General features: G+C 61.9%; 2 protein-coding genes across 2 annotated transcripts; one reads left to right on the forward strand and one right to left on the reverse strand.

The window, feature by feature from the left end:
- On the forward strand, positions 1-16,944 carry ARRB1 (arrestin beta 1). Its single transcript, XM_068685386.1, has 16 exons — positions 1-151; positions 6,609-6,639; positions 7,385-7,445; positions 7,586-7,630; positions 8,786-8,982; positions 9,864-9,923; positions 10,171-10,238; positions 11,619-11,754; positions 11,849-11,933; positions 12,035-12,107; positions 12,521-12,658; positions 12,759-12,842; positions 14,016-14,039; positions 14,491-14,561; positions 14,807-14,858; positions 15,497-16,944. Exons 1-16 carry the CDS (start codon positions 132-134, stop codon positions 15,606-15,608), a joined length of 1,257 nt encoding a protein of 418 aa, XP_068541487.1. The 5' UTR covers positions 1-131; the 3' UTR covers positions 15,609-16,944.
- A 2,308-nt stretch (positions 16,945-19,252) lies between these two features.
- On the reverse strand, positions 19,253-23,874 carry WDR73 (WD repeat domain 73). Its single transcript, XM_068685513.1, has 8 exons — positions 23,707-23,874; positions 23,515-23,582; positions 23,069-23,157; positions 22,343-22,431; positions 21,574-21,641; positions 20,703-20,867; positions 20,149-20,523; positions 19,253-19,648 (listed from the first exon to the last, which is right to left on the reverse strand). Exons 1-8 carry the CDS (start codon positions 23,823-23,825, stop codon positions 19,410-19,412), a joined length of 1,212 nt encoding a protein of 403 aa, XP_068541614.1. The 5' UTR covers positions 23,826-23,874; the 3' UTR covers positions 19,253-19,409.
- Between the last annotated feature and the right edge of the window lie 785 nt (positions 23,875-24,659).

Consider the following 24,659-nt stretch of genomic DNA (forward strand, 5'->3'; position numbering starts at 1 on the left):
GTGCTCAGCGCCCCCCCCCCTTCCCCAGTGACCCCCCCACCCCCAAGACCCCCCCCCCTCCCCGTGTCCCCCCCCCACCGGGAATTTTCCGAGCTCCGCCGGCGCTGCCCGGCCGCGGCATCCGCGGGGCCATGGGAGACAAAGGCACCCGGTGAGTGCGGATTTGGGGAGGGGGGCGCGCAAAGGGGGGGGGGCGCAGAGGGGGGGGGCACACGCGTGCAAACACGCGTGCACGCAGCGCGGTGACAGCCGGGGGGGGCCGCGCCGGCGCCGTTCCCACGCCCCCCCCCCCTTTCCATGCACCCCCCCCTCTCCGTGCGCCCTAGTTGGGGGGGGGGCTTTGACCCCCTTGGGGACCCCCCCTGTGGGTGTTTGGGGTTCCCCGGGGGGGGGTGCAGGCGCTGTGCCCCCCCCCCTGTGCTCCCGCATTGGGGCGGGGGGGGGGGGCGCACGCGTGGGTGCGCGCCCCCGGGAGTGCGCACGGGAATTTGGGGGGTCCCTGGGGATGGGGATGGGGGGGGGGGGCTCAGCATCGCCTCCTGTGCGCCCCCAACCCTGCTCCTGGGGGGGCCCCGCTGCCCCCCCCCCACCCCGCTGTGCTGCCCCCATTTCCCTGCCTGTCCTTAATTATTTAGGGCCAGGTGCTGGGGGGTTTGGGGGGGGGGGCTCGGGGCTGCCGCTCGCCCCCCAGGAGCGGTCGGGGACGGCCTCATCCTGCCCCCGGCCCCCCAGCCCCCGCGGTGAGGTTTTGGGGTCCCCTGAAATTGAGGGCACCCCCGTGCCCCCCAGCAGCAGGGGAAGCTGGGGGCTCGGGGGGGGGCTCGGGGGGGGGCTCGGCCCTGCTCTGGCAGAAGCTTCCAGAAACGCTGCAGCCATTTGGGGTGGCACTGGGGGGGGGGGGTTTTGGGGACCCCCCCCCAAGCGCCGGGGGGAGGACGCGCCGCGGGGACCCCTGCTTTGGTTGGGGACGGCAGCCCCCGCGCCCCCCACCCTGGGGACGTGGCCGTGCCCCTGGGAGCGCGGTGATTTTATCCCAAACCCCCCCCCCCCCCGTTTCCATTTGGGGGGGTTTTGGGGAAGCCCCCCCCTTTCCTACGCAACGGGGACGGGGGCACCCAAGGGACCCCACGGCGAGCTCGGCTTCCCCGGGGCGCTTTTGGGTACGGGGTGGGTGCTGCTTTTGGGGCCTGGCGGGGGGGGCTTTTTGCATCCCACCACCCCAAAACCACAGCTCGGGGCCCTCAAATGCCCAGGAGATGAGGGATTGGGATGACAAACCCCAAATCCCCCCCCCCTCCCCAGCCCTAAACCCCAAAACCCTCGTGCGCCGTGCGCGGCCGCTCGGGTTTCCCGGTGCGCTCCGGCGGTGGCCCCATTGTTGTTCCCGAATCCCTGCGGGTTATTAAAAGGGTCGGGATGGAATTAGGAGCAGCTGGAGGGTGTGGGGAGCAGCCCTATAGGGCCGCCCTCCCTCTGAGTCATTCAGTGGGGTTTGGTGTTCCCCAGGGACCCCCTGGGGGGGTTGGGGCACGGAGCTGCGGCCGCTTCGCCACCGGGCTCCGGGGATGCCCCAAAAGACCCTTTCCACCCATCCCAATGTCTGCTTTGTGGGGTTGGGGGGGGGACACCCCGCTTTTAGCACGGTTCCCGCACCCCATATTGGTGTCGCCAGGTTTGGGGTGCGCCTGGGATGAGCCCCTGGTGCAGGAGCCGGCCCTGCACCCATGGGTGCTCCCCGGCACCAGCAGCCGCCTCCCGATGAGCCCCCCTAAATCCCTGCCCTACAAGGAGCCCGGGAAGGTCTCTATGGGGTCAGCACCAGAGCCCTACAGCCGCTGGCACCACCGGGGCTGCCCTGACCCCATAAGCGGCCGAGCGTCGCCTGCTTCTTTGCAGCATCTCCAAAAACCCGTGCGTCCCCCGGCACCGGTGCCGTGGTGGTCGTGTGGGGGCAAAAACGGAGCTGGGAGGGGGCAAATATGGGATGGGCGTCCCCAAAACCTCACCCTGGACCCGTTCCTACAAAGGTGTCATCCTGGGACCACCCGCTGTGGGGGTTTTTGGGGTGCTGGTGCCAGGAGATGGCCCCTACCCATGATGGATAGGGGACCATCAGTGGGGTCCTAACCCCAAACTGCGGCCCTAAACCCCGGAGAGCCTTTTGGGGTGCCTCCAGGGTTGGTTATGGGGTCAGGAACCGGGCCGGGGACCTCGGCCACTCGACGGGTGCGGGAACGAGCCCTGGCCACCGGCCCGGGAGGGGAGACTTTGGCTTCCTGGACTTTGTTTGGAGAACAAACTCCTAAATAACAGCGGGATCCAGACATCCCGGATCCCAGCGCGCTTCCGTGCCAAGGGACCCGAGCGATTTTGGGAGAGGATTTTGGGGCCGAAAACCCCCCCTCCTTTATGGGGTCGGGGATCTTGGAGACGCGCAGGGGGACCCGGTGGTTATCGGAGACCCCCCCCTGGAGCGAGTGGGTGGCAGCAGCTTGGCCCCCACCCCTGGGGGGATTTATGGCATCGCTGGTGGATCTGGAGGAGCGGGGACCCCATTAATTAGCGGCCACCAAATGAAGAGGTTCGTTAGGGCCGAGCTCGTTAACGAGCTCGTTAAGGAACCCGATCGATGCGGACGATCCGGACACCCCGGGCGCAACCCCACAGCCCCATGGCAGGGTGCTGGGGTGGGGTGGGGGGGGTATAGGGCTGCTAACCCCACAGCGGGGGTCCCTCAGCCCCCATGGAGGGGGAAATAGGGGATTTATAGGGCCAACGGCAGCTTCCTGCTCACGTCCCCAGCTCTCAGCACCAGGAAGGGCCGGGGGGGGGAGGGAAGGCCTCGCGCTTCCTCTTCCCTCCCTCCCCAGCTCGGGGTGGGGTGGCAGCAGGCAAAGGGGGGGCCAAAATCCTATTGTGGGGTCTGGGGGAGCCCCCACCCCGTTCAGGGTGTCCCATGGGGTCAGGCACCCCATCCCTGGTGCTATTCCCTAAACGGTGCTGGTTTGGGGCAGGGAGATCCCCCCCTAGCTTGGGGGGGCTGTGGGGTGCTGCACCCCTAGGATGGGGCTTTGGGGTCCCTGCACCCACTGTGTGGGGCTGTGGGGTCCCTGTACCCGCAGTGTGTGTTTATGGGGTGCTGTACCTACAGCATAGGGCTTTGGGGTCCCTGCACCCACAGTGTGGGGCTGTGGGGTGCTGCACCCACAGTGTAGGGCTTTGGGGTCTCTGCACCTGCTGCATGGTTCTTTAGGGTCCCTGCACCCACTGCATGGGGTTATGGGGTCCCTGCACCCACACCATGGTGCTTTAGGGTCCCTGCACCCAAACCACCAGGCTATGGGGTCCCTGCACCTACACCATGGTGCTTTAGGGTCCCTGCACCCAGAGCATTGATCTATGGGGTGCTGCACCCACACCATGAGGCTATGGGGTGCTGCACCCACACCATGGTGCTTTAGGGTCCCCACACCCCCAGGGTGGGGCCACCCCACGTCCCCCCCACCCCCGGTGCCGGCCATGCCCCGGATCGGGGTGGCCCCGCAGCTGCGGGCGGGTGCCGTGAGTAATTATTTCCTGCTCTGCCGTGCGCCGGGGTTGTGGGATCGGGGCCACCAGGAGGCCGTGGGGACTTCCCGGCAGCGGGACCGAGCCAACCCCATTGGGGAGAGGGCACCCGAGGGACCCCGATGCGCGGAGGGACCCCGGTGCCTTTATGGGGTCACCCTTGGGTGCCCGGAGACGGGCGGTGCCGGCGCTGCGGCGGCTCCGTTTGCACCCGGAAGGTGCCTCGCCCCGGTGGCCCTGCACCCCCCCGGTTTTGCACGCCCGTAGCACACCCTTTTTGCTCGCCCTATAGGGCCGTGACGCTCTCTATAGGGCCGTGACACCCAGCCCGTAGCCGGGGTCCCATATCCACCCCGGTCCCGTGGGTGCTTTGCGCCCCAGAGCGCACCCGGGAGGTCCCCGGGGAGCCCCCAGGTTGTGGGTGCCCCTTTTGGGGGGGGGTTTCTCCGTGTCCCCATTTCCCTGCTGCTCTTATAGGGTCAAGGAGATGTCCCCCAGCCCCCGCACACCCTGCTCGCCATGGGGTGGCCTTGGCCATCGCCCTGGTGGCCCCGTGTCCCCGTGTCCCCATGTCACGGCACAGCGGGCACAGGGACATCGGGCACGGGGCCAGAGAGGCGCAGGGACATCGGGGCAGGGATGCAGGACCCAAAAACACTGGGACACGGCTGTAGGGACATGGGGACACTGGGACAGAGCCCCCAGGGGACAATTATGGGGACGCAGGGACACGGAGCCCCTGGGGACCGGGGATGCTGGCGCACGAGGCCACCAGGACGCTCGTGGTCCCCTGTGTCCCCACCCAGAGCCGTGGCCGGGCTCTGTGGGGTCCCCCCCGCACCCCAAAAAGTCCCCGGTGGCACAAGGGGACCTGAGCGGGGAGGTTTTGGGGGCGGAAACGCACTTTTGGTGTTTCCCCCCTTCTGGAACCAAATGAATGAACGGCGCTTCCTGGCAAAAAAAAATAATAAAAAAATATAAAAAAACGGCGCCTTTTCGCCTGCCCCAAAAACGCGGGGTTTCGGCTCTTTTCTCCTTCCTTTCTCCCGCCGTGGGGGGAGCGCCCGGCGTTCGTTTTGGGATGGTTTCGGGCCCGCTGCTAATTTTCCAGGGCAGCTTTAATAGGATTTCACGGCCAGCGCGGATTATCCGGGGAGAGCCCATTACGGGGTGGCCGTGCGCCAGGGGGAGGCGGGGAGGGGCGCCCCCCCCCACCTGCAAACCTTGTTTTTTTTTGGGGGGTTCCCTTCGGATATTTGGGAATCCTAAAAAGCTGGGAAGGGCGAGGAGGGCTCTGGGCGTCTGCCCCCTGCGTTTTGCTGCACAAGGGTTGCCCGGGGACCCCCCCACACCCCCCAAAAGGGACCCTGCCCCTCTCTGCCCCGCTGTTCCCAGCTTGCAGGGAGCCCGGCCGTGCGTGGCGTGGCTCCTTGCACAACTCCTTGCACAACTCCTTGCACAACTCCTTGCACAACTCCCTGGGCTGCACCTTGCACAATGTCTCATGCTGCAGGGCCTCCGCGTGGCACCTTGCGTTGCGGTGGTGCTTTGCAGAGCACCTTGCACAGCAGGGTCTGTGCACGGCGCCTTGCACGGCTCTGGCACCTTGCACAGCACCTTGCACAGCGCTGGCATCTTGCAGACACCTTGCACAGCAGGGCCTTTGCACGGCACTTTGCACGGCACCTTGCACAGCACTGGCACCTTGCACAGTACCTTGCACAGCAGAGCCTTTGCACAACACCTTGCACAACAGCTTGCACAGCACTGGCACCTTGCACAGCGCCTTGCACAACAGGGCCTTTGCACAGCACTTTGCATGGCACCTTGCACAGTGCTGGCGTCTTGCAAACACCTTGCACAGCAGGGCCTTTGCACAACACCTTGCACAACACCTGGCACAGCACTGGCACCTTGCACAGCAGAGCCTTTGCACAACACCTTGCACAACAGCTTGCACAGCAGGGCCTTTGCACAACACCTTGCACAACAGCTTGCACAGCAGGGCCTTTGCACAATGCCTTGCACAACACCTTGCACAGCACTGGCACCTTGCACAGTGCCTTGCACAACAGGGCCTTTGCACGGCACTTTGCATGGCACCTTGCACAGAGCTGGCATCTTGCAGACACCTTGCACAGCAGGGCCTTTGCATGGCACTTTGCACAACACCTTGCACAACAGCTTGCACAGCACTGGCACCTTGCACAGCACCTTGCTCAGCAGGGCCTTTGCACAACACCTTGCACAACACTTTGCACATTGCTGGCACCTTGCACAGCGCCTTGCACAACAGGGCCTTTGCACGGCACTTTGCATGGCACCTTGCACAGCGCTGGCATCTTGCACAACACGGCCTTTGCACGGCACTTTGCACGGCACCTTGCACAGCACCTTGCACAGCACTGACACTTTGCACAGCGCTGGCATCTTGCAAACATCTTGCACAGAACCTTGCACAGCAGGGCCTTGCGTGGCACTTGCACAACACCTTGCACGTTGCTGGCACCTTGCTCAGCATTTTGCACGGCAGGCTCTTTGCACAGCACCTTGCACAACGCCCTGAACGGCGGGGCCATTGCTTGGTGCTCACCATAGCAGGGTGTTTGCACAACCCCTTGCACCAACCCCTTGCACAACGCCTCGCACAGCACCAGCACCTTGCACTGCACCTCGCTCAGCTGGATGGGGCTGGGGGGGACCCGTTGGAGCCCCCCAAAACCCCACACATGGTGCTGCCGGCACCAGGAGCAGCGCGGTGCCCAGCCCCGAGCGCTCGCTGCGGGCCAGCAGCTGTAAGGAGACACCGCCGGCGCGGCCGGATTTATAGGAAAAGCTTCCCTGGGGGGGAATTAAGTGGGAAAAACCTCCGGCTGCCAGCTGCGAGGCTGCCAGGAGCCGGGAGCGAGGGCACTGGCTGGATCCGGCCCCTTTCCAGCCCCAAGGGGAAACTGAGGCAGGGGCTGGGAGCTCGGCACCGTGGCCCCCACCCCATCCCCGTGCCCCCCTAACGCCCCTTCCCCTTTGTTTTTTTTTTGTAGGGTGTTCAAGAAGGCGAGTCCCAACGGGAAGGTAAGCGCCGCCTCAGGGGTCCCCCTGTCCCCAGAAGGGAAACTGAGGCACGGCAGGGTCTGGGGGCGCGTGCCCATGCCCACGGTCAGGGCTTTAATTTGGGGCTGGGGGGGGGCTTCCCCTAATGGGATGAGGCTGGGGTCTAACGAGCTCCAGCTGGGGCGGCGCAAATCGGATTTTGTGGGGAGGGCTGCGGGGACGGAGCCAGGCAGCGGCTGCCGGGAGCTCCTGGGGTTGCTTCTCCCTCCGGCGTCCCCTCTGTGATTTCGGGGGGGTCCCGAAATCTTTGGGTACCCCCGGTGTGATGCTCGGCAGCATCCCGGGCTCGGCACCGCTCCCTCCTCGCAGCCTTTTGGGTGCGCGTGGCGAAAAAGGATTGGGGACGGCGGCGTCCCCATAGGGGCCAAACCACCCCAAATCTGCACCCTGCAGCCCCCATCCTCACCGCAGAGCCTCTCCCAAATTGGGGGGGCACGGTCCCTGCGCCAGGGGGCTTCAAAGGGTCTGGGGCAGTCCCCACTGTGGGGTCCATAATGGTGCGTGCGCTCGGGGACCTCCCCATTGCGCCCAAATTTCCTCCTCCTGCCCGGCTCCGGGTGATGCCCGTGCGCCCCGTGCCTCAGTTTCCCCCCCAAAAAAAAAGCGAGGTGGGGACAGGGATTTGGGACAGGGATTTGGGACAGGGATTTGGGACAGGGATTTGGGGCAGCCCCCTCACCCCGCTGTCCCTCTCGTGTCCCCGCAGCTCACCGTCTACCTGGGGAAGCGGGACTTCGTGGACCACATCGACGTGGTGGACCCCGTGGGTGAGTGGGGCCGGGGGTCCCCCTGCTCGCAGCGGTGCCGGTGGCCCCCAGGGTGGTGACAGGGACGTGCCAAGGGTCCCTGCGTGTCCCCCCCCCCCCTGCTGGCACGTCCCCCCCACCCTGCTGCTCTTCCCTTGCAGACGGAGTGGTGCTGGTGGATCCCGAGTACCTGAAGGAGAGGAAAGGTAACCTCGGGGGGGGCCCTGGCGCTTGGGGACAGGGGGGTGGCACCCATAGGGGACAACGATCCCCCCCCCCCCCCCCCGTGTGGTCCCAGCGGGTGTTGGGGTTTGCAGGGCCCTTGGGTGAGGTTTTCCAGCCCCCCCCCTGCTCTGCGGTGGCTGCCCCGAGGTCGCGCCCCCGTCCCCATCCCTGTGCCACGGGGACCCAACCGGTGCCACTTGTCCCCAGCTCCCTGTCACCTCCCGGCACCTCCTGGGTGCCACCGCTGCGTCCCGGTGCCACCTGGGTTGAAACTGGTGGGGTTGGGGGGAGCTGGGGTGTCACCGTGCCATGGTGCCACCATGCCGTTTTGTCACCGTGCCATGGTGTCACCGTGTCTTGATTCCACCGTGCCATGGTGCCACCATGCTGCAGTGCCATGCCACAGTGCCACGGTGCCATGGTGTCACCGTGCCTTGATTCCACCATGCCATGGTGCCACCGTGCCATGGTGTCACCATGCTGCAATGCCATGTCACCGTGCCATGGTGCCACCATGCTGTGATGCCACCATGCCGTGGTGCCAACATGCTGGGGTGCCACTGTGCCACGCTGTCACCGTGCCTTGATTCCACCATGCCATGGTGCCACCGTGTTGGGGTACCGCTGTGCCACGATGCCCATGCCCGTGGTGCCACCATGCCATTGTGCCACTGTGCCACGGTGTCACCGTGCCTTGATGCCACCATGCTGTGATGCCACCATGCTGTGGTGCCACTGTGCCATGATGCCTATGCCTGTGGTGTCACCGTGGCATGGTGCCACCATGCCACAGTGCCACGGTGCCATGGTGTCACTGTGCCTTGATGCTACTGTGCCATGGTGCCACTGTGCCGTAAAGCCACCATGCTGCAGTGCCATGCCACCGTGCCACAATGACACCATGCCACAGTGCCACTGTGCCATGGTGTCACCGTGCCTTGATTCCACCATGCCATGGTGCCACCGTGCTGGGGTACTGCTGTGCCACGATGCCCATGCCCATGGTGTCACCATGCCATGGTGCCACCATGCTGTGATGCCACCGTGCCGTGCTGTCACCGTGCCTTAATTCCACCGTGCCACGGTGCCACCGTGCCGTGACGCCACCGCGTCCCCCAACTTTTCCCACCCCCCAGTCTTCGTGACGCTGACCTGCGCCTTCCGCTACGGCCGCGAGGACCTGGACGTGCTGGGGCTGACGTTCCGCAAGGACCTGTTCGTGGCCAACGTGCAGGCGTTTCCCCCGGTCCCCGAGGAGAAGAAACCCCTGACGCGGCTGCAGGAGCGGCTGATCAAGAAGCTGGGCGAGCACGCCTACCCCTTCACCTTCGAGGTGGGGACCCCCTCCTCTTCCTCTCGCCCCCCCCATATGGGGGGAGAAATCGGGGTGGTGCCGCTCCCCGGCTCGTCCCTGGGGCGCAAAATCGCCTGTGTGGGTGCTGGGTGCTGGGGCGCGGGGATTTTTGGGGCACAGCATCCCTGGGGGATTTGGGGTGGCCAAAAGGGTGCTGGGGTGAGGACGTGGTGGCCTCTGCACGATGCAGCCAGTGGGGAAACTGAGGCAGGGGCCTGGTGGCGCAGGGGGTCCGTGGCCAGGCGGTGGCACAGCCCCAGGGGGGTCCCCCCCCTGAGCGAAGCAGAGCCCCGGGGAGCCCCAAATCCCCGGGGAGCCGCAGGGGATCGGAGCCGTTCCTCCCCGCCACGCTTTAATTGCGGCGGTAATTAGCTGCGTTAATTCCAGCCTGGTCTGGGAGCCGGGGAGGAGAGGGAGGAAATTTCCATCTCAGCCCTCCCGAGCTGGCGGCGGGGAGCAAAATTTGGGGTTTTGGTAGATAACGGGGGGCAAATTCCACCCCCCCCCGTGGCGAGGGGGCACGGGCACCCTGAGCCCCCCCGGGGGACCCCGGTGCCGTTTTCCAGGCTAAACCCCCCCCGGGGATCAACGGGATCACAACCAGGCGCGAGCCCTTGCAAAACAACCTTAATTCCTCCAAATCCCCCGGATTAAACCGAAAAAAAAATAAAAAATAATAATAATAAAAAAAAAAAAGCGCATTAGCACGGCTCGGAACTCCTCGGGGTTTGGGTCTCCGGGGTCTTTTCGGATTAACCCTGACGCCCCCCTGCCCGTCCCCTCCCCGGTGCCCAGGATGCCACAGCCCCCTGGGGAGGGGGTTTTGGGGCAGGGGTCCTCACCCCCCTTTTCTGTTTCAGATCCCCCCCAACCTGCCTTGCTCCGTCACGCTGCAGCCGGGCCCCGAGGACACGGGGAAGGTAAGGAGCACCTGGGGTCACCCTGCCGTGTCCCATGGGATTGTGACCCCCCTGGGTGTCCCCCCCAGCCCTTCCCAGCAAAGCCCGGCTCTTGAATCGGGGTAAAACCACCCCAGGGAGCCCAAAAGGTGATGTCCCTGGGCTGGGGACACGTTTGGGGATGGGATGCCAGGGTGTCGTGCACGGGATTTGGGGTGCAGAGGGGGTTCATCGGCCTCCTCCTCTGCCCCCCCCTCCTGCTTTGCAGGCCTGCGGTGTGGACTATGAGGTCAAAGCTTTCTGCGCGGAGAACCTGGAGGAGAAAATCCACAAGAGGTGAGGGGGGAGGACGTCAGCATGGGATGAGGGTGCCCGGACAGGGGGCATGGGGCTGACAGGGGAGGGGGCTCCTGGCTCTGGCACCCCACAGTGGGTGGGATGGGGCTGGGATGGAAACATCTTTTGGGATGGAGCAGGGGTGGAGATGTCCTTTGGGATGGGGTGGGGATGGAGGTGTCCTTTGGGATGGGGTGAGGGTAGAGGTGTCCTTTGGGATGGGGCAGGGATGGAGATATCCTTTGGGATGGGGTTGAGATGGAGATGTCTTTTGGGATGGGGAAAGGATGGAGATGTTCTTCGGGGTGGGACAGGGATGGAGATGTCCTTTGGGATGGGGTGAGGATGCAGATATCCTTTGGGATGGGGCAGGAGTGGAGATTTGGAGATGTCCTTTGGGATGGGGTTGGGATGGAGACATCCTTTGGAATGCGGTTGGGATGGAGATTTCCAATGGGATGGGGTGGGGATGGAGATGTGGAGATGTCCTTTGGGATGGGGTTGGGATGGAGACATCCTTTGGAATGCGGTTGGGATGGAGATGTCCTTTGGAATGGGGTTGGGATGGAGGTGTCCTTTGGGATGGGACAGGGATGGAGACGTCCTCTGGGATGGGGTTGGGACGGAGATGTCCTTTGGGATGGGGAAAGGATGGAGACATCCTTTGGGATGGGGTTGGGATGGAGACATCCTCTGGGATGGGGCAGGGATGGAGATGTCCTCTGGGATGGGGTTGGGATGGAGACGTCCTATGGGATGTGGTGGGGATGGAGACGTCCTTTGGGATGGATTAAGGATGGAGATGTTCTTTGGGATGTGGTGAGGCTGGAGATGTCCTTTGGGATGTGTTGAGGATGAAGACGTCCTTTGGGATGGATTAGGGATGGAGATGTCCTTTGGGATGGGGTTGGGATGGAGACGTCTTTTGGGATGGGGTTGGGATGGAGATGTCCTTTGGGATGGATTAGGGATGGAGATGTTCTTTGGGATGTGGTGAGGATGAAGACGTCCTTTGGGATGGGGTTGGGATGGAGATGTCCTTTGGGATGGGTTAGGGATGGAGATGTCCTTTGGGATGGGGTCAGGATGGAGATGTCCTTTGGGATGGGTTAGGGATGGAGATGTCCTTTGGGATGGGGTCAGGATGGAGATGTCCTTTGGGATGGGGTCAGGATGGAGATGTCCTTTGGGATGGGTTAGGGATGGAGATGTCCTTTGGGATACAGTGAGGATGGCATGGCTGTGGGGCTACTGAGCGAGCCCCTTGGTAGGGCCAACCTGGGCCGTGTGAAAAGAAGGATTTGACCCCAAACTTGCCCAAAACGACACGGGGAGAGCTGCCAGCAGCTGGACACCCGTACCCTGTCCTCGTCCCCGCAGGAACTCGGTGCGCTTGGTCATCCGCAAGGTGCAGTACGCCCCGGAGCGACCCGGCCCCCAACCCATGGCAGAGACCACCCGGCAGTTCCTCATGTCCGACAAGCCCCTGCACCTCGAGGCGTCCCTGGACAAGGAGGTGGGTTTGGGGTCGGTGGTCCTGGGGGGTCACAACCCCATTGGGGTGGCTCCGGGGAGGGGTACGGTGCGCTCACATCCCCCGTTCCCCGCAGATTTACTACCACGGGGAGCCCATCAGCGTCAACGTGCACGTCACCAACAACACCAACAAGACGGTGAAGAAGATCAAAATCTCAGGTGAGGTTTGGGGACGCCCCCGGGGTCCTCCTTATGGGTTGGGACCCCCCCCCATATACACCGTGACCCCCCCTCCCTTTGCTCTCCATCTCCCACCCCAGTGCGCCAGTACGCCGACATCTGCCTCTTCAACACCGCCCAGTACAAGTGCCCCGTGGCCGTGGAGGATGCTGAGTGAGTGATGGGGGTTTTTTGGGGGGTTTTGGGGGGCTTTTGGGGGACCCCGTGGGGTGCCCAGTTTTTGGGGGTGGTCTCCTGCCCGAACTCAATCATTTGGGGTCAGCGGGGGGATGGATCTGGTGTGCGCAGCCTGGTGGGACCGGTGGGGAGATGGAAATTGTTATTTTTTTTTTTTATTATTTTTTTTGGCAAAATCTGGCCATTTTTGATGGCAAACTCCACCCCATGTAGGGTGCTCATGGGGGGGGGGACATGGTGCTGCCACACCGCGCCCTCAATAAACGAAGCAGAGCCAAAACTGCAGCGTTTCACCCCATTTCCCAACCTGCCCCGACCCCATCAACCCCCAGCCCTTCCCCGGGGGGGTTTCGGGGCTGACCCCCCCGTCCCCATTGTCACCCCCCCAGTGACATGGTGGCCCCGAGCTCGACCTTCTGTAAGGTGTACACCCTGACCCCATTCCTCGCCAACAACCGGGAGAAGCGGGGGCTGGCGCTGGACGGGAAGCTGAAGCACGAGGACACCAACCTGGCCTCCAGCACGCTGTGAGACCCCCCCCTGTCCCCCCCCTCGGTGCCACCCCAATAGGGGCAGACCCGGTGGGACACCCCCATGCTGATGTCCCCCCCCATCCCCTTCCTGCAGGCTGAGGGATGGGGCCAACAAGGAGATCCTGGGCATCATCGTGTCCTACAAGGTGAAGGTGAAGCTGGTGGTGTCGCGAGGAGGGTGAGTGTGGGGATGGGATGGGGATTGGGATGGGATGGGATTGGGATGGGATGGGATGGGGATGGGATGGAGATGGGGATGGGATGGGATGGGGATGGGATGGGATGGGATGGGGATGGGGATGGGATGGGGATGAGATGGGGATGGGGATGGGGTCGGGATGAGGATGGGGATGGGATTGGGATGGGGATGGGATGGGGATGGGATGGGATGGGGATGGGATGAGGGTGGGGATGGGGATGGGATGGGGATGGGATGGGGATGGGGTTGGGATGGGGATGGGGATGGGATGGGGATGGGATGGGGATGGGGATGGGATGGGGATGGGATGGGGATGGGGATGAGATGGGATGGGGATGGGATTGGGATGGGGATGGGATGGGGATGGGGATGGGATGGGGATGGGGATGGGATGGGGATGGGATGGGGATGGGGATGAGATGGGATGGGGATGGGATTGGGATGGGGATGGGATGGGGATGGGATGAGGAGGGGATGGGGATGGGATTGGGATGGAGATGGGATGGGGATGGGATTGGGATGGGGATGGGATGGGGATGGGGATGGGATGGGGATGGGATGAGGAGGGGATGGGGATGGGATTGGGATGGAGATGGGATGGGGATGGGATGGGGATGGGATGAGAATGGGGATGGGATGGGATGGGGATGGGGATGGGATGGGTTTGGGATTGGGATTGGGATGGGATTGGGATGGGATTGGGGATGGGATGGGGATGGGATTGAGATGGGATTGGGATGGAGATGGGATGAGGATGGGATGGGGATGGGATGGGGGTGGGATGGGGATGGGGATGGGATGGGGATGGGATGGGGATGGGGATGGGGATGGGGATATGGGATGGGATGGGATGGGGTGGATTTGGGATTGGGATGGGATTGGGATGGGATGGGGTTGGGGATGGGGATATGGGATGGGGTTGGGGATGGGATGGGATTGGGATTGGATGGGGATGGGATGGGGATGGGATGAGATTGAGATGGGATTGGGATGGAGATGGGATGAGGATGGGATGAGGATGGGGATGGGGCTATGGGATTGGGATGGGGATGGGATGGGGATGGGATGGGGATGGGGATGGGGATGGGATGGGGATGTGGATATGGGACGGGGAGCGGTGACTAATTTCCCATCTCATTTAACCCTCCCCAGCCTGCTGGGAGACCTCGCCTCCAGGTAACGCCTGCGTGTGCCACCCCACTCACCCCACTGTGTCACCCCGTCCCCTCTGTCCCCTCCGTGCCCACCCCAATCCCCCCAGGACCACCCCCTGCACGCGGCAGCCCCTTCCCCATGGCACCCCATGCCCGCGCAGCATCCCCCATCCCCTGGGTTCAGAAGCAGAGCTTTGTCCTGCCCCATCTCAGCTGTCCCTATACCCATGGGGGTGCTCAGCACCCCCAAATCTCCCCCAAACCCACAGGATTTTAGCCCCAAATGCCACTAAAATCTGCTAAAGGGCAGATTTTTGGCGCTCACCTCCCTCCTGCCCCTTTGCGCGCGCGCCCACCCTTGGGTAGCCGCGCGTGGGGAGCTCCTGGGGGGGTCCCAAACCAGAGGGAGCCTAAAACCACAGCCCCCCCGCTCTGCCCTACAACTCACCCCATCCTCGTCCCCCCCCTCGCAGCGATGTAGCGGTGGAGCTCCCCTTCACGCTGATGCACCCCAAACCCAGGGAGGAGCCGGCGCACCGGGACGGTGAGTGTCCGCCCTGCCGGGGCGCACGGGGCAGCCCCCCCCAAAGAGGGGTGGGGGGTCACAGAGCTCTGCTGCAACCCATTGGTGTGAATCCCCCTGGGGGTGGGGGATTTGGGGACCCCGCAGTGCCCCGTTGGCACTCCTGGAGTGAAAATTTTTGGGGAGGGGGCTGAGTCCCTGAGGGGTGCTGCCGGCGATGCGCCCCCCCCTCACCCGCGGTGCCTAACCCATGTGCCTGTGTTCAGTTCCAGAGAACGAAGCCCCCATAGACACAAACCTGATAGAGCTTGACACAAAGTAAGAAAAAAAAATTTGGGGGGGTTTGGGGGGGGGGCTGTGGGGGGACGCGTGTCCGTGCCATGCATGGCCCCATGTTGGCCCCGACCCCACTAACGCGTGCGGCTGCTGCTGACTAACCCCGTGCACGTCCCCCCTAACGCATGCCCTGCCTGTTTTTTTTCCCTTTTTTTCCTTTTTTTTATTTTTTTTTATTTATTTTTATTTTTTTCTGCCCCCCCCTCGCCCTCCTTGCCACCTCCCTGCATGTCTTTCCGAGCAGGACACTCACAGTAAGAAAGCGCCCACCGGGACCGCGCGTCGCGGTGTGTCCCCGCCGTGTCCCCATCGTGTCCCCCCCCAAATCCCCAAGGGTGGCGATGCTGCACCCCCCGGGTTAACCCCCACTTTTGTGCCCTGGGGGCTTCGGGGAGGGGGGGGCTTTGCTGCGGGTTTGCTGTCCCCGGGGAGCGAGCGAACCCCGGGGTCCCCCTGCGTGCCGCGCGCACCCCTAGGGATGCACCGAATTTTTTAGGGGGTGCTTGGAGAACCCAGGGCTGGCTGCTGACGATGGGGGTGGTTTAAGAGCCCCCCCCCAAATGCTGCTGCAAGCACCCGTGCCCCAAATAAACCCCCCCGGTCCCTTGTGTCTCCGCCAGTGACGACGACATCGTCTTCGAAGACTTCGCCCGGCAGCGGCTCAAAGGCATGAAGGACGACAAGGAGGACGAGGAGGAGCGCACAAACTCCCCGCAGCTCAACGACAGATAAGCGGCCCCCCCTTTGGACCCCGGTCCCCGTCTCCGAGCCACTCACCCCCCCCTTTTAAACCCCCCCCTCCATCCCCGGCTGGGCCGGCGTGCGCCAGTAAGCCCCCCGTGCATTCGGCTTCTTCTCTTTTTGTATGATGATTTAATTTTGTTTTCTACCTGTACCGGGAGCCTATGGATCACCCGATCGCAATTATAACCTTCCAGCCCTGCCGTCTTGCTCACTCTTCATCCAGCTGCCTGTGGGCACATCCCCTGGGGGGGGGCACGGGGGGGGTCTCAGCACACCCCCAGCCCACCCTCTCCATGCCCAGCCCCTTCCCCGTGCGCCCCCCCCGGAGCCCTTTCCGATGAGCTGCCTTCTTTTACGCATTTTTTATCGTCCGCTCTCAACGCCCGTTTGCTACGGGGAAGGATGGGGGGGGTGCAGCAGAAACTGGGGGGGGGGGGCTTTTCTAAGCAGCCTGCTCATGGGAAAGGGCACCCCCTGCGCCTCCTCCATCCCCCCCCCCCAAAACTCCTGCCCGCAGCCTGGCCCCGCTGCATGCGTGTCCCCCCCCACCCTGGGGTGCCCGAGCCTGGTTTGGACCCTCGGGTGCTGCCTGGCGCAGGGCTGGGGGGGGCTGTAGGAGCGCTCCCCCCTGCTCCCCACCCCAAATCCTAAAGCGTCCAGCCCCGGGGATTTGGTTCTTAGGTGCCCCACGGAGCCGTGCCGGGGCTGGGGAAGGGACCTGCAGCTCCCGTGGGCTTCCCCCCCGGGGATGCTTTGCCCCCACATCGATGCTTCTCCCCCCTCTGTGTGCCTGCATGGGTTAAAGCACCTTTTTGGGGCTGGGGGGGGAAAGGGGGCACAGCATTCGCTGCCCTAACCCGCGTTTCACCACGTGCTTGTGCCTCCCGGGTTGGGGGTGCCGGTCCCGGGGCCCCCCCTTTCCCCCTTTTACAGGACCCCAAGGGGTCCCCAGGACGGATTGTGCCCGGGGACCCAGCCCGTGCCATGGTGTCCCCCCCAAAATGCTGGGGGCTCGGGTCTCCCACAGCTCCTGGGAGACCCTCGCCACCCTTTTTTCGTGCCAGTGGGGTCGGCGTTGGCACCGGAGAGCCCCAGGGTGTGTGTGGGGGGGTTGGGGGGGCACAGAGCTGAGCCCCCCCCCCCCTTGTTTTTGGGTAGAGCCGACGGGCAGCGTGGTACTTCTTTTTTGTAAAGTGGTTTCTTTGTACTGTTCATGGATACCTGCTTCTTTGGTTTCTCCACCGTATCTGTGATGTTTCTGTGTTCTGTCAAATAAATTATTCTAGTTTATTAAACTCAGAAAAACAAACAAACCAACAAAAAAACACCAAAAAAAAAAAAAAAAAAGAAAGCTGAAAAAAAACGCAGTCCCGGCGCCTGGACGCTTCTCTTGGCTCAGGACAGGGGACCCAGCCCAGTCCTGGGGGGTCTTTTCCAGCGTGGCACCCACTGGTGGTGCTGGGGGGGGGAATTGGGGGGCTCCCTGTGCGCATCAACACCCACGGAAACCTCCCGCATCCCATGCTCAGCCCCAGTATTCCCAGTTCCCTGCCTCTACACCAGTACTGGGACGCTCTTCTGGCCCCCCACACTCAGCCTCTCCCTCCGCTGCCCCCCCCAGCCAATTTTTTGGCTGTAGGGCTGACCTTCCCGCAGGCACGTGGATGTCGTGGTGGGACCCGTGCCAAGGGGGCTGGAGGTTTTGGAGCCAGCAGCGGGGACCAGGAGGGGATTTTGGAAGCGAAGTGCAAGGCCAGGCGGTGCCCTTGGAGCGCGGGGGGCTGCTGGAAAAAGGAGCTGGCGGTGCCCACGGGCACCAAGAGCGAGCTGGGGACACTCCAGAGCCACATCCCCAGGAGCAGGAGACGTTTCCCAGCCTCCAGCTGCTGTGGGGAAGCAGGAAAACCCCAGAACCAGCCGTTAAACCCAGCCTAGGACAGCCCCTGCCCCGTCTTCTCCCCACAAACACAACCCCGGCGGGGTGAGGGAGCGGCGCAGAGCCACAAATCGCCGAACAAGCACGCCCTAAAAACGCCCAGGCGCCCTCCAAAAGTGCTGCCAGCAGCAGTACTGCAAGCAGCAGCCCCGGTGTTGCACAAGACCCCAGCTGCACAGCCCCACACGTGACAATTCCCTGCGTGGCGCTGGGCAGGCGTGCTGCTGGGGGGGGCAGGAGGAAGCAGGACGGGGACACAAACCCGATAACCCCCCCCTAAAACCTTCCCCTGCGCAGCCCCAGCTGTTAGCACTTGACATTTTTGGCCGTCTCCAGGCCTCTGGCGGAGCTGGTTGAAGCTGGACGAGGAGGCTGAAGTTATTTTGGGGGTTAAAAAAAAAAGAAAAAAAAAAAAAAGAGAGGAAGTTTAGATGAGTAAACCCTGCTGTTGCTTAAGCACCATTTCCCTAGAAAGCCAAATTTGCTTCCCTCTCTGCACCAGGGTGACGTGAAGCAGGCTGGGCTCTGCTGCTCCACGACCCCGAGGAGGAAACGGGGAGGAAGAGGAGGCAACAGGGAGGAAGAGGAGGCTCAGGTGAGCCCCTCCGACGGGTGCCTGGTGTTGCTGAAGACCCCCCAGGGGTGGAGAGGAGGACGAGGAATCCCTGCAGGAGCTCTCAGCTCCACCTGAGCCCTGCTGCTGGTGATGAAACAACCTCAGAGCTCCAGCAGGGAACATTTTGGGTGGCACCAGCCGGGAAAATGGGATGGGCTGAGCTGGGAAAGAGCCCTCTGTTTCCTCACCGACACGGGAACAAGCTTCGGCGTTAGCACCTGCAGGGAAAAAGCTGTTGCCAGGACACGGCGCAGGTCGGAACATCGCATCCCCAACCTCTCCTCGGCCCCGGCTCACCTCCCCGTCCCCACCTGCCTCGCCTGTCCTCAACCTTCCTCTCGCTGCTGCGGGGCAGAAGCCCTTTGCACCCCTCCTCTGAGGATGGGGAGCGGCAATTCCTGGAGAAATAACCAAAAATGGGGGTGTTTAGGGGCAAGAGGGGATGGCCAGCGCTGTTGCCCGCTCCAGCGTGAGCATCCCGCAGGGCTGGGGGGCTGTTTTCCAGGTGAGCACCCCCTGCCCACTCAAAACATCCTGCCCTTGGTGTTCAGGCACCGCCTGGTAACACGCAGGGACTGTACAAATCACCACCCGGCCTCCTCAGGCCCCAAAAAAGCCACCCAAATTTAAACTTTTTGATGAAAAGCAAAGCCCCACAAGCTACAAAGGTCTTTTTCGAGGCCGGGTGCTCTCTGGTGACACAGGGGCAGGGCAAAACTCGCAGCAGGCCGGGGAGGAAAAGCTTTTCCTGTGCGCTGTCACCAGCGGGCTGCCTCCACGCTGCAGCTTCCTGTGGCAGAGGCCACGCACAAGTGCTGAAACACCACCACCCCGCGGGGCGTGCAGCCACCCCAGCGGTGCCTGGGGACGGAAACCGGGAGGTTAAACGTGCCCCCGAGCAGCCCGTTTCCTCAAATTGTACTCGCCCTTTTATTTTTTTTTTTAATATATCTCTTCCTCGTCTGAAGGGCACGGCGCAAACACGACGTGGGCGGGGGGATGAGCTGACAGCAGGATGTTCTCTGCTAGTGGACGCGGCGAGAACTACAGGCTGGTAAACAGGAGGACAAGTGACACAAGCAGAATTCTTGCTATTTTATATAAAAAAATGGTTCTTTATAGTCGTGTCCGTTAGCTACAGCTGTCTCAGGACGGTGACTTCAAGCAAACAAATAACCTCGTAACCTCCCGGCCCGCGCAGGCAGGCAGGAAACACCCAGCTCACCCAAAACGTGACCTACCCACAGCCCCCGCAGGGCTGAACCCAGTCCCAAACGTGCAGGGAGCCATCGCTGGCTGCTGACAGCAAAGTTCTGGGTTTCTGCGGGTGCCACGTGTGCACCGTGACCCGGGGAGGGCCCTCGCTGCAATCCAGGCTGCCGAACGCGTGGCCTCTGTGGACGAAGAGCGGCTCTGCCTCCCGGCCAGAGCGGTCCCAGCGCCGCGTGTCGTACACCTGCACGGTGCCGTCAAAGCCTGGAATGAAAGGAGAGAGATGAGGGAGTCACCAGCTCAACCCCGGGCTCGCAGCTGCCTCCCCACGGGGCTGGAAGAGCCCGGAGTGACAGCAGAGCAGCAGGAGTTTGTCTGAAGTTAACAGCGGGCAGGGAAAACACGGCCAGATCCCTGAGGACTGCACATTCCTGAGTCTGGATTTGCCACGCTCAGGCCTGATGGATGCACACCCCATGGTGGCCAGGCTCCCGCTGCCACTAGCCGTGTTTTCTAAAGCTTAGGGCAGAATTTCCTAAGGGTTTGGGGTCTTTTTTTTGGAGAAAGGAAGCTGCGAGCCCCCTCGGAGCTGATTTGGGCTTTGGGGTCCTGCAGCAGCTAAAGGTGAGCCGCGGGGGCTATCAGCTCACCTCTCTGATGCTCTGAACAGCCACTCCCTAACCAGGGGGGGTTAAAATACAGCTGGGCTTGATGCAAAGCTCAAAACTTCCAGAAAAGGAACGTCTCAGCCTAACAGCACCTACCTGAAACAGCCAGGCAGCCTTCCAGGGCAGGAGCCCAGGAGACGCACAGGAACTCGGCCCCGCAGCCTGGAGAGGGAACTCTGCACGTGGCCGAAGCCAAAGGCTCGGAGATTTTCCTCACGTCTGCTAGGACGAGGTGCCCCCCACTCGAGAGGAAAGCTACGGGCTGGGAGCTTAAATCAGAGCCGGGGGGTCCGTGGCCGACCCCCGCGCACCACCGCTCGCCACGCGGCGCCGAGGGGACGGCCGCAGCCTCCACGGGGCTCTGGGGGTGCCGCACGTCAGCCAGCCCCAGCTGCCCCCTCGTGCAGCACAGCAGCAAGGTGTTGCAGTCCAAAAACGCCACGCCGCTGAGCTCCTCGCTGCTTCTGGAAGCTGGAAAAGATAAGATTGTGGATTTCCAGCTTCTGGAAGGATTTTGGGTGTCGTGAGAGCACTGGCACGCGGCTGAAGGCACCCCAGCTAAGGAAATGTTTGCCACCCGAGCAGTTATCCTCGCCTCACCCAAAATTCAGCTCTGCAAAGCCAGACTCCCTCAGGCTTGGTCTGGATACCTGCCACGTAGACGTTTTTCTGCGATTCCACCTCCGTGATCCGGACATTGTCGATTCTGGAGCCGTGAAGGACCCACGGGGCTTTGGTCGAAATCGTCGCAATTTTAGCCCAAGCCTGCCCGGTGCTATTTTCTGCAGGTATGGCACTTACAGGTTTGATAACATCTATTTCAAAAGAGAGATAAGCAGCTGTAAAACACGCCAGGAAGCGAGAAATCCGCAAGACCAAGTTGCTTCACAGAGACACCTTGCAACCTGCTACACCAACAAAAAAATCAAATTACAACTTTCTCTCCAGAATTAAACTACGTTTTCCAACCCATCCAGCAAGGACCGCCACCAAACCCTGGGAAATCGAGGAAAACCCATAAAAAGCTGTGAATCAAGGTGTTTATTTTCAGCAGAAAAGAAATTTGAGTAGCACTTTGTACTTCCTTTTCTGGTGGTGTTTCACAAGAAGAGACAGAACAACGTCAATCCTCTCCTAGAAGCAGGCGTGGAGAGCTGAGCTGGCTCACGGTGCCCCCCAAAAGGTGACGTGTGGGGTAAATTTATTTCTTACCCCCGAGTTATTAAGGGAATCTCGTGCTAAGCACACAAGCGGGATTTTTATTTACGTAAGAGCTCGCAGATAAGAGAAGGTGGAAAGCCACAGCGCCAGGCCAAAACCTCCTGGCTCCCTTCTGAGGTTTGGGCTGTGGGGTGAACACCTTTCCAAGCCGTCGTGCCGTTCCCAAACTCTGCCACAAAAGGACGCTCACTCGCTGAGCAGGACGGAGATTTTTCTCCCCGTTTTACCCCCGAGAAGCAGAGGAAGCTAGAGATGTTGACACGCTGAGAAACTACTCACATCAGAAGCTTGTTCCCTTACCCGAGTCCTCTCCTGACACCTGCCAGACGTGGAGGGAGCTGTCAGGCGGGCCGCTCGTCACCAGCAAGCTGCGGGAACAAAAAGAACCCCACAAGGCTCACTGGGGGCAGAGAAAAGCCTTCCTCCCCCTCCCAAACAGCCTGGTGAGGCCCAGCCTGGCTGTGCAGGAGCCGTCAGGACTGCAGTTTCACAACTCCTCACACCAGGGCGATCTGTGCAGCCCAGCCCCAGGCGATGGCATTTAATTAGCACATTTCCCAAAAGCTCTAGACTAGGAACGAGGCAGAGAGCCCCGGAGCAGCACCGGGGGCTGGTGTAGGAGGTGAAAGCTGAGGAATTGAAATGAATCAGCCAGGGGGAAGCGTGTTTGCTACAACCAGCACCAGCCAAAGCCTCCTGAACCTGCATCTGCAGGAGCAGAGGCAGCCACCACCTGCTCTGCCTGCTGGGCACCTCCAAATCCAGAAGAAAATGACACAAAAAGGCAGAGCAGGGCAGCCACGCAGCCCTCCCCTGCTCACAAGTGAGGCAGGGAGGGATCCCTGGTGACCACCACGATGTCAGCAGCTCCTGCTGCTCGCTTCTTGTAACCCAGCTCCAACATTCCAGCGGCCTGAGCCAACAGTTTCAGCTTCCCTGCTACAGGGAGTGCTCTAAAAGCACCCAGGAATGAAGAGGGGCAAACATTCGCCAATATTCCTCCTGGCAGAAGTCACCAGGCTCCTCTCCTCCACTGTTTTTTTCCTCTGCTAGGACCCCGTGTCCATACCTGGTGTCTGGCACGTGCTTCAGGCCGTACACCGGGCGGCTGGAAAACCCACCACATTCCACCTTGAAGTCTCTCTCTGGACACAGGCCCTGGAAATCAAAGGAAAAGTCATTTTCTTCAAGTTAATGCAGCAAAAACCCTTACAGTCAGTTAACACAAAAAAAAAGACAGAGGCATGAGAGGCATTCTGGCATTTTAGAGCTCTTGTCTGTCCCCTAAACGCTTCTTCCAACAGGAGCTACAAAGCTGAAGGATCCTTGATGATAGGGGAAAAAAAATACAGATATAAAAGCTGAAGGATCCTTGATGATAGGGGAAAAAATACAGATAAAGCTTGCGCCAAGCACTCTGCCTGGGTTTGCTGCTGGCTGTGCGTGCCTGCCCAAACACCACCTCTTCCTTTAGCTCAGTTACCACCTAATCACGGGGCAATATCGCTGTTCAGCAGCACGGTTCCCCAGGCTCAGGCATCTCAGCCTGTCCCTTCTTTGTTTTCTTTGTCTCCTCACCTCTCCCCTTTCTCCAGGAAAAGCTTTCATTCACACATCTGGAGATGGAGCTTCCACGGCACACGCTGTCTGCAGGGCAGCAGGATTTCACAACCAGACTGCCACCGAGCTGGACGGCAGCCGGGTGGTCTGCGTGCTTCAGCTTCTGGTCCGAAATTGCTCCAGAGCTGGCCAAAACACTCTGGGTTTGGGATGCCACCCCAGCCACAGCACCCACCTGGGTCTCCTTCGCCTGCAGCGTCGGCGGGGGCAGCAGCTGCAGGATCTCATTTCTGACGGAGCTCCCGTACCCGGCCACACAGACACCTGTGGGGTGAGGAACCAGGGTCACAGTGAGCAATCCCCTCACCACACCCACCTTGGGCCAGGCCCCCGCATTGCAGCACAGCCCCAGGATGAACCTCGGTACGCCCCCAGCCCCTTGTCTCCCCCTTTTCTCCCCCCAGGACCCCAGTGCAGCCCCTCTCCCACTTCCCCAGCCTCTCAGCCTGGTGATACAGCCCCCATTCTCCCCTCAGGACCCCAGCACAGCCTGGCCATGCCTCCCTCAACCCCCAGAACCCCTGCCTGGCCCCCCAGAACCCCTACCCGGCCCCCCAGAACCCCTGCCCAGCCCCTCAGGCCCCCTGCCCGGCCCCCCCAGCCCCTCCCCCCCACACTCACGGTTCCCCAGGGCCCATTCGATGACGCGGGTGGGAGCCTGGAGCTCGAAGGTGTGGAGATCCTCGTACCTGCGGGGACAGGGGGCTGCTGAGGGGGGGGGGGGGGGTAGGCTGAGGCCTGGGGGGTGGGGGTAGGCCGGGGAGGAGGAAGAGGCCTGAGGGGAGGAGGCTGAAGGCCCAGGGCCCGTCTCACAGGCGCAGGGAGCTCAGCAGCCATTCGTCTTCTTCTTCTTCTTCTTCATCTTCTCTTTCTCTTTCTTCCTCCTCCTCCTCCTCCTCCTCCTCCTCACCACCAGCCCCCGCCGCCTCCATAGCAACGCCCGCCCGTCGCGGCCCTGTGACGTCACGCCCCGTCGCGCGGTAGTGACGTCACACCCCGGGGGGGGGCGGGAGGCGGGCGCGGGCGGTTGGCGCCGGCCGGGGTGGGAGGGGCGGGGGGGGGGGGGTCAATCGGTGCTGCTCACAAACATGGCGGGATCTGGAGTTTTGGGGGCTTTCACAGACACCGCAGTGCCCCCAGCTACGTGTCCTGGTCACAGATAGTGCAGTACCCACAGCTTTATGTCCCACCATGCCCGCTGCTATGTGTCCCTTCACAAACACATCAATATTCCCCTCTTAAATAAAACACCACAGTGCCCCCAGCTATGTGTCCCTTCACAAACACATCAATATTCCCTCTCACAAACATCAATATTCTTCACAGACACCGCAGTGCTCACAGCTCTGTGTCCCTTCACAGACACCGCCATGTCCGCTGCTTTGTGTCCCTTCACAAACACCTCAGTATTCCCCTCTTACAAACGCCACAATGCCCACAACTGTATGTCCTGTTCACAGACACCACAGTGCCCCCAGCTATGTGTCCCTTCACAAACACCTCAATATTCCCCCCTTAGAAACACAATGTCCCCAGCTATGTGTCCCTTCATAGACACCTCAATATTCCCCTTCACAGACACCACAGTACCCGTAACTCTATGTCCCTTCACAGACACTGCCCTGCCCACTGCTATATGTCCCTTCACAAACACATCAATATTCTCCTCTTACAAACACCACAATACCCACAGCCTTCACAAACACAATAGTCACAGCTATGTGTCCCTTCACAAACACCACAGTACCCACAGCCATGTGTTCCTT

This window comes from Anas acuta, chromosome 1, assembly GCF_963932015.1.
Source record: "Anas acuta chromosome 1, bAnaAcu1.1, whole genome shotgun sequence".
NCBI classification, from domain to species: domain Eukaryota; kingdom Metazoa; phylum Chordata; class Aves; order Anseriformes; family Anatidae; genus Anas; species Anas acuta.